Here is a 14,527-nt window from a genome sequence, read left to right as displayed (position 1 = left end):
ATTCTCCACTCGCCTTTGTTTCCGCTTCAAAAACAAGTTCGGCTAACCCCGGAGGTTCCTATTCAACCTGTCTGACTGCTCGTGTTTTCTTGCCACATTGGCCCCTCCATTAGCGATGTCACCGTGTTGTGAATTCTCAGCAATCAACTAATAATTTTTTTTAACGTGACCACGGTATAAGACACCGTATCACGTCTCAGTATGGCTCCAATGCTGTACCGCCACCTCAGTTCCATGTATACGTACTGCTGTTTTTAAACCTGTGCTGCTGTAGCACAAACAAAACCGTCCGGTGATCTGATTCTGAAGAGCCACTTCTCACCTTCAGTCTGAGCTTTATTCATTTTGCTTAGTGATTAACTGTACAGATATCAAAGGCAAACAAACGATCCCCACCAGGGAGGACCGGTGTGGAAGATTTCCCTCCTCTTCTACCTGCTTTAGACAAACTAACAAGATATCTAAAACGAGACATCCCACCTTGCTTTCGGTCTAAAAGCTGTTGAGCTTCAGACTCAAACAAGTCTCCATTTCTGCAGAGGAAACACATCTCTGTTTTTTTCCACTGCGACTAAAAGGAAACCTGCATGTTATCACTTTCCTTTCAGCTAGGGCTAATTATAAAGCTGGAGGAGAGGCAGGTGGAGGGTCCACAGTGTGACGGAGAGATATTTCAGTTCTCAGCAACAGCCTGTTGGAGTCCCTGCTGGGGCCTTCCTCCTGCTGCCATCTCTTCCTCCAATTTGCCTTTCATTTCCTCCTCCTCCCTTTCCTCCCACCTTTCTATTATTTGATGTTTCCCTTATTTTGCCTCTCTTTTATTCTACCCACATCCTTCTCTCCTTCCCTGGTTCCTTTATTTGATTCTCCTTTTGGCTCCTTCATTCCTTCCCACTTTTAGTCCTGTTTTCCTGTCGTCAGATTCTGTTAAAAATACCCAATGATTGTACAACACAACTATCAAAAGCATAGAACACCCAGCACAAAAACGCAGTGATGCCGGTCCCCCTTTCCTCTCAGCTGGACGCCTCATTAGCTGCCGTGAACACAGGAGTCAATGCGAAAACATGAGAAAAATAATTAAAAAGAAAACCTAACAGCATAAACACGGTGCTCCAGACTAATTAGGAGGTGAGAGCTGTTAAATGGGTCAGGATGAAGGGTCTGTGAGAGGAGATAAAGCTGTGGACAAGGACAAGCAAGATGCTTTGGTGCTGGTGTGAGCTATGAAACAATACTGTTCGTCTTTACACGGAGATACTGTTGCACTACAAATATCCCGTTGCGTGTTAGAAGCAGATACAAGTGTGAACACTCTGCAGTTTAATGAGAGAAATGCTCGTTAGGAGTGAGAACGCAACTCCAACCAACTACAGGAAACAAGCGCTCTGAGGTTTTATGGGCGTCTGGATGTTGACATCTGATAGCCTCCAGTAACTCATGCATGGATCAACTGGCAGAACAAAATTACCTGAGAGCAAACCAGAGTCTGGATTAATGCTCCTATCCGTTATGCAAGATGTGGCGCCCCTACGATTCTAATTCACCGCTGTCGTAAATAAGGACAGCTGTGCCTGTGTATTTGTTACGATTACATTATGATCAAAACAAGCAAGTCAACAACTACGCTAACATCTAAAACCTCCAGCCAGTGCGACAACTCAAGACGGCTGTATTACTGACTGGTCCATCAGAAAGAAGGCCAGCTCGCCGTCTGTCCTGCAGCCTCTTTCTCGGACTCTCTTATATCCTTAGCTTCTTCCGTTATCATCCTCCGTAACGTTACATACATAGAGGCTACTAAGCCCGGTTATGTTGCCCGCTTGCATGGCTCCGGCTCGACACCAGCAGCAACATAGTGTTGCTTAAAACTTAGGTGGCGAGCTAGCCAACAAAGCTGGACAGCAACTGACGAAGGAGCACTTACAGTAACGTTACTGATGTCTAAGTGTGTTATTTAGTAAGTTTACCGACGTCAGCTCCACATTTATAGCTAGTGGCCAAACCTCAGTCTGTGTGTAACCTCTGGCTGATTTTGCTGGAATCAACAACTTTGCTAACAGCCAAATATCAAGCGAGAGCAACACCACAAGATCCTTTAAGCTGTTTGAGCTCACACCAAAAGCCAGTCCGATCTCTTTTTCTCTTCCTCGGACATCTACTTTGGTCTCTTCGCAGCCTCTGCCATGATATCCATACTGAGAATACCGGGTGAGCTTTTTACAAAGAACTTACATTGTACATTATGTACTTGTTACTGCTTATTTTAGCTTGCACGGTGAAGATCAGTGTTGGTGCCATTACAGCATTACGCCATTTCCTGCCAGGGATTCACGAGTGGCAAGGGCGGAGACATCATTCATCCTATTTACAAGGTGTTATTTTAAGATAAAATTGTTTTAAACGGCAAGACAACCATCCATCCATCGTCGACCGCTTATCTTGCGCACAGGGTCACGGGGGGCTGGAGCCAACCCAAGCTGACATCGGGCGAAAGGCGAGAATTTTATGCTATTTCTGATTATATTTGAAGTCTTATTCATGTGTCTTTTCAAAATCGCCTTTTAGTTCTTAATGCCTTTCTGTCTGATATAAAGACTTTAAACTGTCTTGTTCAAAGCTGCTATACCAATACATTTGTCTTGCCTTTATTCTCTAATAAATGCCAGTATGGCAACACCTGGAAGTCTCCGATAACTTCAGCAGCTCTTATTCCGCTTGTCTATTCTCACGCTGATGTGAACAAGCGGACTAACTTTGTGCACTGAATACTGAGAGCTTGTTAGGACCTGCTTTATCTGGGTGAACGGGGAGGTCACTGCGTTTTCACAGGATGAGCTGAAAACGCTGCACGTCATGTGGTTTACCGCTGGCCTGGCCTCTTCTTTGACAACCCAACTTCCAACAGACCCAGCCAGCAATGGCCAAGACCACTGCTTGCATAAGCAGACTATAGCTGCAAAGCCAGAGCGACTGTCTGCAGTTCAAAGCCCCTCTCCCGCGACCTCATCAGCCTTTTCAGATTTCTAAGCCTCTCTGAGAATCCCATTTCTCCAACTGCGCTGCTGTCTGCTCCGTCCAGCAGCCGGAGTCTCAGCCTGAATGTGGTTCAAGGGAGTAGAAGAAGAGGTGAGAGGGCAGCGCTGAACAGCCGGGCCACTTTCATCTGGCAGAAATCAGCCTGTTACTCCTTCTCTGTCTTGTAAAGTGATCATTTCCTCCCTTGGCTTGTTTGAAAAAATGTACAGACTAATTGCTGGTTCACTGACGAGGGTGAAGGAATTCAGTTTTTGTTGAGCGACGAACAGAAAGAGCTTGGCAAGCGACGCCCAAAGCACAAACATCTCTTTTCAATCTGGTCCTGTCGCTGAAATGAAATGGCACCATTACATAACAGGAGCCGCCAGCGAGGAGCGGGCTCAGCCAATGGCGACGGCTGTTTGCCTCCAGTTCCCAGGGGAGGTGAGGGGGTTGCTAAGTAACAAGCCTTGTTGACCCGGCCCCTCGTGGCAATGTTTTCTTCCTGGTTGACAGAGCCTGAGCTCCCCGAGCTCCTCCATTCAGAGCTGCCAACAGCACATGATGGAGCAGGAGACAAAGACAGAGAGGAGGAGGAGGAGGAGGGGAGAGATGGAGGGATGGGAAAGGAATGTGGAGAAGGAGAGGAAATATAAAAGGAGAATGACGGCAAAGAGAGGACAGCAGCAGAGATGAGGAGAAGAGAAAGCAGGGAGAGATTTGTGGAGTGGGAGGTTTGGATTGTAAAGGACAACGGCTGCAGGAAAGAGATGGAGGAGAAATGTGGGAGGAGGAGAGAAACAGGAAGAAGAGAGTAAAATCCCATTTAATCTTTTAGTGATATCCTTCCTCAACTTAAAAACACACGAGTCTCCTCGATAATTTAATGACACTACAGAGCAACCTGTGTTAGAAAGTGAAGTAATGCATGCAAATGAATTCATGATTAACCCCCCTCCCCCCCCATTATCTACAAAATCCTAAATAAACTGTTATATGTTGACATTGTAAAACTATAAAAATTAAAGTTGTAATTTTTCTGCGTTGTTCCCAGATGCTCCAACAATAAAACTTCCACAAACTCCTGATCCATGACATTTATTTCATACATTGAGCGGCAGGCCGACAGGGGACAGACTAGGCCCCCCCCGTGAGAGCAACAGCGTCCTGCTGGGTGGTACTCGCTCAAAGTATTGTTCTCCACTGGTTTGTGTGGCAGATGGCTCCAAAAACTACAACACCCATGAGTCTCAGCTGCTGTTATGATGGGAAAGAGGCCAGTCAAACACGAAAACAGTTCTTCTGAGGACAAAATACATTTCAGTTGCTGAATGACAATTTAAACTGCACGGTCACATAACATATTTTACATAATGTGTAATGTTTTGGATGTTTTTACTGAAATGCACCTTGGGAGTCGTAGCTGACTTCTGTCCAAAGGCTTGTAACTTTGGCTTTTTATCCAAGGACCTGGTGTTTCCTAACACTGTTGTTCATCTCATGCACTGATGAGTGTTTTCTGTCCATTCGAGCCTTAAAGTGCTCCGAACATCAGTCACGTTGACTTCGTCTATACTGAAAACGAACAGGACTTTATCTTCCCAAACTTCAGACTACCAGAAGGTCTCCTGCCACTTTGCTTCGTTTATGGAGTGACGAAGGGGAACGTGGATGAAGTGATGAAAGGAGAGAAGTAAATCTTAAGGAACGAGAGGCAGCAGCGGTGGTGTAAAGCAGGAAGGGAATGTGTAAAGTGAGATATGGAGGAATAAAGAGCAGTACAGAGCGTATATGAAGTCCAGAAATCAAAAATGTAAGACTTTGATGATGATGTAAAGCTACCTGTGATTGAATTTGGGTCCAATTTAAAATCAAATTAAGAAACAAAGTTGGGGAAACCAGCATATTTCCTCCTGAAGATGGCTGGTAACGCTGTGAAGCTATAAATGGACAGAATGACGACATCTGGAAATTAACTGTTCAAAGACATGAAGTCTAACTGGGTTCAGTAAAGCAGACAGAACACATGCCGTACCACCAACCTGGCTCTTTGTGGATTCATCTAAAAGCCGGCGACGGGCCAACAGAAGCCAATCACTGCAGGGCGGTAAAAAGACTTCTAAAAGTGCTGTTTAAGACATTTTTATGTTCGAGTTTGAGGTCGTATTTATTTTAAGACCCCGTCAGAGTCCTTAAGGAGAAATGAACGCCCCGGAGGGGGAAGCAGGGTGGAGGAGGAGTAATAAGGGAAGGGCAAACATAGACGAAGCGAGATTTATTTATGGCCATCCGCTCTGCAGGAGATCTGAGCAATCAGCTTCTAATGTCTCCAGGTGCTGTCTGTTTCAGTCACAGCTTCGTTACGTGGCCGCAGAAACCCTCTGGGTTTGTGTTTTTAAATAGTTAAATGATAAGCGTGCTGATATTGTTTATTTTCCTGTAAAAAAGATCAAAATCTCTTCTTCCTCTGAGCCATAGAGCTCCATCGTTATCCAGAAACTACTAAAACCCACCAGTGAGCCTCTCTGCTGCAGTGGGTGACATGTTCCTTCTTCACCACGAACACACACACACACAGTAGTTTATTCTGACTCAGTCCCACACACCGTCCTGCTGCCCCGAATACTCACTAGAGCAACACGTGGACTCATCCGCCGCTGAAAATAGTCCCCAAAAAATGCACTATTTATTTCTGTTTTTAAGATCCAAGGGACCCGATGGTGAGGAAGTTGAAGGGTACTGAGAGGCGAACACGTCCGGCCTTTTTAAAGGGATCTGTAAATAAACCCCAGCCTTTATTCTTTAAGACTTTAAGGGAAATACAGTGGGGAGAACAAGTATTTGATACACTGCTGATTTTGCAGGTTTTAAGTTCTGCTTTTCTGATGTATCAAATACTTCTGTCATGCAATAAAATGAAATTATTTAAAAATCATACAATGATTTTCTGGATTTTTTTTTAGATTCCGTCTCTCACAGTTGAAGAGTACCTATGATAAAAATTACAGACCTCTACATGCTTTGGAAGTAGGACAACCTGTAAAATCAGCAGTGTATCAAATACTTGTTCTCCCCACTGTAAATCCTCATGTGTTAGTTTTAGTCCATTTTATAGGCTGTGATGAAGTCTCAGATAACGGCCAGAGCATCTCACATGCCGATGCCTCCGAGCACCATGGTGAACGGTTTGGTGAGTCTGAAAATGGGGAGAATAAAATGCCGCAGCCTTTAGAGTCAGAGTGCAGGAGGATGAACCCAGTTTCACACCTGTGAGACAACATTCTCCACAACCATCTCCAACAGACCACCACACACTCTGCTGTACTCTGCTCTCTGGATCTCAGCGAGACGACCTGATTAAATGAAGGTGGTGTATCTAATGAGGGGATATCTGGTGGAGGAGTGGTGTTCATCCCTCCAACAGACTCAGAGAAGAGCCTTGAAGCTGATCCATACTGAGACGCTTCATGTTGGTTTTTTTAAATGGAGCCACACACACACACACACACACACACACACACAGGATTTTCAGTTTATGGATAAAATAACCAGAGAGGAAAGTTGTTTCTGGCTGATGTTGTGAAATAAATAGTTGACCAGTCAATGTAATTGCTCACATTGATGTAAAAATCCTGTAAATCCAATATTGCCATAAACATTGCTCACAATGGTCTCTCACACACACGTATGGGGGGGGAACCACATTTTAAAAATCTAATTTCTGTGTCTCATGGTCTATGTCGTCATAATGCCCCAAAACCGTCAATACCGTCAGTGTGTTTGATTTTCTGACCTGCTCACTGGCTCATCTGCTGCTGCTGCTTGTTGTCAGGATCATTTGTTTGCACAGTAAAAGCTGCTGCTGAAAAGACTTCCAAATGGTACAAATCATCATTTGTTGACTTCTCTTTAGCTGCCTTGAAAATATTGTTTGTGGTAAATAACAGAACAATAAGGCTACTGTAGTGTTTGTGTAAAGGGGTGAGGCAGATTACACTGTGAGAGAATAAGTGTTTTAGAGAGCGGGGGCGGGGGGGCTTATCTGTCAGAGGGTCTTTCTGGGTGACTTGGTAATTGTGCATGTTTGTGTGTGCACGTCTGTTAAGTGCAGGATGAACAGAGGTCTCAGTGAGTGAGCGGGAACACGAAGCAGAGAATGACACAGAGCAGATGTGGTGAAGACGAACGGCAGCTCACCTGCTCTGCTGCGAGCTTCTTGTGTGGCTGTCCGCTGATGAACGGCTGCAACCTGCAACACAAATCACAGCTCACCATCAAGACAGGCCTAAACTTTACATTTATTATTCCATATCTCCTCCACGTCTTCACTCTTTATTTTACACACATTAACAGCTTCTACATGTTGCATTTTAAATTCAGAAACATGAAAATTAGCCAAGAAGGTTGATGAATTTCAGATCTTTGTTCTTTATAAATATATTTAATCTATGAACTCGGGTGTTATTTTAAAAGACGTTCTAGTGGTAGAACAGTTTGCTTTCGACGGATGACGGTAACCGTCTGATGGTCGAGTGCCTAAAAAAACAAATCATGTTCATCTTCAAATCATCTTCATGTTATAAAGAATGTTTTTTTGGTAACGTATTTTTACATATTTTGGTGTCAAAATGACTCGTAGGTCCAAAAGTTTTGTATCTGTGCAGTAGATGTTTCGGCCAGCAGCTGAACCGGCTGCAACGCATTTCTTCAATACAATAGCACCTGTCAAAATGGCGTCTACAAAAAGAGCTGTTGCTCAGACTGTTACACCAGGTGTCTCATCATGGAAAGGATCCCTACGAGGGAGGAAACTGAAGTCTCACTCAAGTCTCGTGCTGAAATCACGTGAGAGGTGAGTTGTTGCTTTGGCGGCATCAACTCAGCGTGCGCAATCAGTTCAATACCAAGTATTTACCAGGGCCAGAATCACCTTATTGGAGCAAAGAGGAAGACGAGAAGAAGAAATTGGAGGGGGGGTGCATGATGCTAAAAAGGGGGCTGTCATGTAGGGGAGAGCCACATGTCAAGATATCAACAAGCTACATCTGAACACATTTTCATAACACTTTTCCAGTAAGCATTTCTCGCTGCAGTCCTTATTTACTGAATCACACGCTTGTTAAAAAACAGGACAGTTTTAGTTGAATAATTTTGAATCTCACTGACTGTTTCATGCACACAGCAGACAAACATGTTCATGTGGCCAGAACACAATGTGAGATGGATCCTCCTGACACTAGCGCTGATTCTCCAAACAACACTTAGTGGGAATATTATCATTACTTAAGGTTGTTAATCAACCGCCACCATGAGCAGAGGGAGGTCTGGATAGTCTAAGCACTGCTGGACAGAGAAGAACAACACTAACTAAATTTAACCACTAAAATATCCAAAGAGGGAGAAGTCCTGGGAACCAAAAGAAGCGTTTCTCTCCAAACACAGGGATAACATTAGAACACATGAAATCCCCTAACTGTCCCTGTTTTAAATAATGCCTCGGTTTCATGACCCTGTAGAAAGTGAGTCGACAACAGAATTAAATAAGCAGATTTTATGAACCTCTCAAAGCCCGAGAGTAATGATTTTCATTTCCAGACATCAGACGACAATAAAGTCTTTCACTCTGCGGACTGCTCAGATTACATTTCACTGTTCCCCTCAGCCGTGAGGACACCGTGTCTGTTTCTGCTCAGCTTCATTCACACCCGCTTCTTGTCCTTTATTTCCACTTCTCTGTTTTGGAGTTTGTTGCCTGAAGCCAGCGACACAGTACAAGACGTACGGGACCTGAAGAGGCTGGCAGTGAACTACAGAGCCTCATGATGTTAATGACATCCTTTGGCTCTATTGTGTCAACCAAGGAAGGAAATTAACACCTGCCACCACCATTTTCCGTTTGGCGACCAAATGTTTGAGGGCTTCCCGCCACATTGGCGGGTAAATGTATTCGGCATATAATTTCTATTTGACGGCAATTAGCAGCAGACCGGCACTTAAATTGGTCCCCGATGTACCAAGGGATCTAAAATCGTGTAACACACAGATTAGAGGCGTTCGTTGGTTGTTGTTTATGTTCTTTTTATGCTACTTGTGTTTGATTGGTGTAGATTTGGATGGCGTTGGGGGACAGGAGTCGGGAGGGGAGAGTGACAGTGTAGCTTCAGACGGAAATCCGCGCAGAAAGAATATCCGAATTTATGTCGCATTCGCTTATTCACACTGAACTAAAGTTTGCAGCTCCATCACGTGTGAAAATGCCTTTATCCCGCAACCATGTGTGCTTTCACAGAGCGGCCCGGCTTTACAGGAAGCAGTGGCGTGCGTGCCGCGGCATGTCGGCTGTGGCTTTTCACAAACGGATCATTCTGTCTTTCTGTCTCGTGTCTGTCAACAAACTTTCCCGCTCAGAGACGGATAAAACCTGCTCCGTGCCTTTCATAAAGTGCAGCGAGCCGGCAGATTGGCGCAATACACCCGTGAAATAAGGCAGCGTGAAAGCTGCTAGTGTTTGGAGCTGATTACAAAATTAGTTGTACTAGGAGTGTTTTAGCTTTTAGCTGCCGGTCCTCCCCAGAGATCAAGGACAAATCCATGGGCTGTGTAAAAAATGTTGATCCCACAAAAGCTGTGATGCTGTGGACCAGGACTCTGTCAGAACCAGGACTCTGTCAGAACCAGGAGGCCAGAAGAGGCCGATAGTATAAAGTGAGCAGCCTGACGTGGAGGTTTAAGTTGAATGATTAAGAGTGAGCAGTGATAAGATTTACGTTGCATTATAAATAAGCAACTTTGTAAGTTTAGAAAACAATTTATTGTAATGTTTTAAGTACATTTAATAGCAATAATATCATTTTGCTTCAAATTTCACTCTGGCCTAGTAGCGATATCCATCCCTATTTACAACACTATGAATGTCTGAAAACGCATGCCGTCATCCCCATATTCAAACCATACTGCGTAACATTCGCTCATTAGCAATAAACGCAGAGATCCAGCTGAGGCTGACGGGAATTTTGTTTTGGATCACCAGAGTTACTCAGATTCACCCGCTGGGCACCGAGGAGATCTGTGCAAAAATGCCAATCCATCCAACAGACGCTGTCATATTTCAGACCAGACCAAAGTGGTGGACCAGCCAACTTTGCCAACCTTAGAGCCAGGATGCTAGCATGACTTCAAAAAAATAAATAAATAAATAAAAGCAGAGCCTCCTTTGTGCTCCTTTCTGTCAACAAAGAGTAAAAACTGCCCCCAATCATGTTCATACAGGAGGGGAAGTTGCAACCGCAAAAAGAAACTTGGTGATCACAACAAGCTTCGAGGGATAAAATCATGATCAATGATCATAATAATTATTAATAGTCACATCTGCACAGCTGGGTATTATGAACATTCTGTGAGGGCTCCTTGCAGCCTGTACTACAAAATATATTCATTACATCCTTTATTACAGGGTTTACTGTTGACACAACATAGGGTGAGGATTTGATTTCGATTACTACGTCTGGGGCTTCGAGTCTCGCTTGGCTTCAGGCGGCCAGCTCAGATTAACAGCCAACTAACGAGAACGAGAGAAGAAACTGTGTGAATGTGAATCCAGCCCGAACTGTGAGTGACAGCCAGACCGTCTGTCTGCGAGCACAATCTCTTCCTCGACAGTCTGAGATAATCAGAGATGAACGTACCGCCGGCAGAACTTCCTCAGCAGCCGTCCCACCAGCCCACTGGCTGGAATTAGCATAGCTCCCGGAGGCTCCCCGCCCCTTTCCCTTCCCTGCCCACCCGGCCCGGCGCTGAGCCCTCCCTGGAGGCTTACAGTAAGTGCTCAACTCTTGCTGATAAAAAAAGAGAGTGAGCTTTTAATTAATCTGCTTTAACCAGGGTAAAGGAGGGAAAGGAAGGGGGGAGGGGGGTAACACCAAATCTTCACCCCCAACGTTACCCCCTCCTTTCTCAAAGCTCATTAGAAAATCTCAGCATGTGCTACACTACACTCGCTCCCCTGGGCCCTGACCCGGACACCGGGGAGGGAGGAAAGGATGGAGGGTACAGAGAGGGAGGATGAGAGAAAGGGATATGCAGAGGGTGAAGAAGAGAAGGATGGCCAAGGGATGGAGGGAACAAACGAGGCAGACGAATTAGGAGACGGACTCGTGGCACCGAGAGGGGAATATGGCACAAGAAAAGAGGGGCGGAGAAGGAGGCGAGGAGGGAGGTTACAAAGAGACAGGGCAAGTGACAGAAGGGAAGGAACAATTGTAGGAAGGAAGCAGGGCACGAGGAGGGAAGGAGAAAAAAAGTGGAAGTAGGAAATGAGCAAAGTGTGGAAGGAAGCAAATCTGAGAATCTGATTAAAGTCCCATCAAAAGATCTTTGACGTGCATGTGAGTCCAATCACATGTGGATCAATAATCAATACAAACTGTTTCACCTTCACTTCCTGTCAGATGAACACCTCCAAACAGGAAGTAAATCATTAAAAGACATCAAGTACATTTACAGACGACGCATTTTTCCTCAGTTGTGCATCGTTGTAACTGAATATTTTTGCATTTCAGACTCGGTCGGACAAAACAAGAAAGCATGTGGACATTTTTCACTGTTTGGACAAGGCACCCGGTCGCGCTTGCGGAAGCAGCTCCTTCAAAACGTCCCTACACTTTTGTTTTTTTTTATCTTTTTTTTTTCCAACTTTATTGTCAAAACATGTGTTACCTCTGACGTAAAAAGTCAAAGTCATTGGAAGATGAAGACGGGGTTTTTTGGATTAAAGAGCGGAGATCCACCCGGCTCGAACAACCGGACCAGGCGCCAAGCTGGCCCAGCTAGGACTTAATTCTGCTCCTAAAGATCCAGTCTGGACCAAATGGGACTCATGTTGACCAGACAACGGAGTTCAGAGACGGTGTCCACATCGTTAGAGACCTGCCCCACCAACATCCCGGATCAAGCACTCGGCAGGTGGTCCGTGTTCCGAGCTGTGAGCGCAAGACTCCGCCAAGATGAGGAGGTGGACTCTGTGTTTTTGGTGCTCCAACGCAGTCAAGATGGACTCTGTTTCCCAAATGTCAGACTGTTTGTTGTGAAGATGAAACTTTCATATCGTCATCTCGCTGCTGCTGTTTACATTCACCCCGGATGCAAATTCAAAAAATGCACTGTGGAATTTTCGGGGTGGATACGTGTCTGTATATAAATAACTGTACATACAGTTTTATTAACTACGTGTTGTGTAGCATGAAGGAACTACAAATTTCCTTTTGTTATGCAGCCTTGTGCTGCATAATCACTAATAAACAACCTTGTAAATCCACTCGCCCATTTACGAACACAAAAGGAGGCTGGCGCTCTGCTGTCCCTGAAACTGCTGGTTTTAAACAGGCTTGATATTTACGACGCGTGGCCACTGCGGGGTTCACAGTGAGAACAGCGGTGTGTGGTACGCCGAGTTTCATCTGTGTTAATCCATTAATGAGTTGTAAGTGTAAAGAGGACAAATGTGCTACGGGTTCTAACCAACTATTGTTAAACGCGTCTCCAGCCTCACATGGAGCTACTTCATTAACTGCAACAGAATCTATTGTTGGTCCTCAGCGGTCAATAGTGAGGGGGGTCAGAGGTCAGAGCGACAGGGAACATCAGCGAGCCTCAAAGGATCATTACAGAGAATAATGAGGGTTAAAAGAGTAAAATAAAAGCCATTTTCAGCAAGCTGTGATTGATTGGATGTGTTGCCTTGAACTGAGGTACAAACGGTTCCCTAGAGGATGAAGGATCCTGACTTTGGAGATCCCCTGACGAGGCGGCTGTGGTTTAGAGGTAGACCGGGTTGCCTATTTATTCCCGGCTTCCCCAACCCGCATGGCAAAGTGTCCCTGGATTCTGAACCCCAAATTGCTCCCAAATTTCTTTCTGGTGAGCAGGTGGCGGCTTGCGTTGAAGCCTCCGCCACCAGTTTGTGAAAGGGGTGCAAAGCGCTTTGGAGGGTGGTGAGACAAGAAAGGCGCTACACGCAGTAACTGCAGTCCATTTATCATCCATTTCTGCCACCGTGAGTCCGATATCTCTGGAGTGAAATCTCTTTACAACTACTGGAGTGAAATTAGCCACACATTCATGTCGCTTTCAGGATGAACTGCAGTCACTCTGGTGATCCCCCCAGCGCCGCTGTGAGCATGTTAGCGTGTTGATGTTAGCATTTAGCTCAAAGCAAAGCTGTGATCACGTACAGCCTCACACAGCCTGATGTTTTGACGAGACTTGTCTTTCATTAAAAACATAAAAAGGCCTCTGTTGATGAATCTAAACTAATCTTTTCCATAAACCATAAATTTTACAATGATCTTATCGGGGACAGATTTTAATTGCAATTCTGTTCAACTGACTTTTCTTCATTTAAAATCCAAATCAGACACCACACACACAAACTGGACCAAACCGTGTCAGCCAGAATGGAAAGTGATCTTCCTCTTGTACTGTATTACAAATATTTCCACTTCTAATTATTGAGAGACTCTGGAGTCTGTTACACATAGAATCTCTAATGAAAGCAGTAGCTGCTGCTGCTGCGTATAGTCAAAACACACTCACACATATCCTCACTCTCATTACCACATTCATTGTAATATAACCCCCCTTGTGATTTTATAGATCTCATAATCGTTGTGCATCATGTTGTGCGTCTTCTCATTTACATCTTCTGCAGTGTTTGTGTGTCTTCATGACATTTTGTTGTTTTGCTCGTCGAGGTGAGACGTTTCTACAAGGCTCTTGTTTTTTAATCTCGCTCTCCGGTGATTGCATCCCCTTCTTTATTGTTCTTTAAATCAACGTCTATTTCCAATCACTGCCTCCGTGTTCCAGCTCTGCACGAATACACCGAGACAAACCAGTGCAAAGGGAATCTTTTCATTGTTCATGCAATAATCCAATCAATAACATAACGAGAAGGAAGGAATGAGATGGAGAGGAGGAATAATCTGCAAGCTGGGGGTTGAATGAAATTAGTTCTGCGATGAGCTCGGATGTAAATAAATGATGATAATCTGAGCTTCCAACTTGATTTTCCAGCTGGGGTACTTGATCCTCCGAGGCACACACACAAAAACACAGAAACATACACACAGAAACACACACACACACACACACACAGAAACATACACACAGACAAACACACACAGAAACACACACACACAGAAACACACACACAGACAAACACACACAGACAAACACACACAGAAACACAAACACACACAGAAACACAGCCTCCTTCAGCACAATTAAATCAGGCATAATACACCCCCCCCCATACTTTTCCAGTACACACACCACCTTGTATACAAACACATGATAGAGATTCAATCGCACACACTCATTTGAGCAGAGTTGTCTATTCAGGCTGCAGTGCATTGTGGGCCGGTGTGCAGCTTGGCAGGAGACGACGCAGATTCATCCAAAAAGACTGATTGTGTTTTCTTCTCCTCTGGCCGGTCCATCCAGCACAGACCCC

At 44.8% G+C, this 14,527-nt stretch overlaps 1 protein-coding gene across 3 annotated transcripts in view; it reads right to left on the bottom strand.

The window, feature by feature from the left end:
* The window catches only part of LOC123978972 (transcription factor IIIB 90 kDa subunit-like), a 167,183-nt gene that overhangs the window by 7,141 nt on the left and 145,515 nt on the right, over positions 1-14,527 (bottom strand). For all 3 annotated transcript variants that reach the window (XR_006827108.1, XM_046062638.1, XM_046062639.1), the window contains exon 17: positions 7,216-7,267. Coding sequence is in view for 2 of the 3 variants with exons in the window: in XM_046062638.1 (XP_045918594.1) it covers positions 7,216-7,267 (52 nt within the window). In the remaining variant the exon portion in view is untranslated. The remainder of the gene's footprint in view (positions 1-7,215; positions 7,268-14,527) is intronic.

The sequence above is a fragment of the Micropterus dolomieu genome, linkage group LG11 (genome assembly GCF_021292245.1).
Source record: "Micropterus dolomieu isolate WLL.071019.BEF.003 ecotype Adirondacks linkage group LG11, ASM2129224v1, whole genome shotgun sequence".
Classification (NCBI taxonomy): Eukaryota; Metazoa; Chordata; class Actinopteri; order Centrarchiformes; family Centrarchidae; genus Micropterus; species Micropterus dolomieu.
The sequence above is the reverse complement of the archived record's forward strand: the minus strand, read 5'-3'. Positions and strand labels throughout refer to the sequence as shown.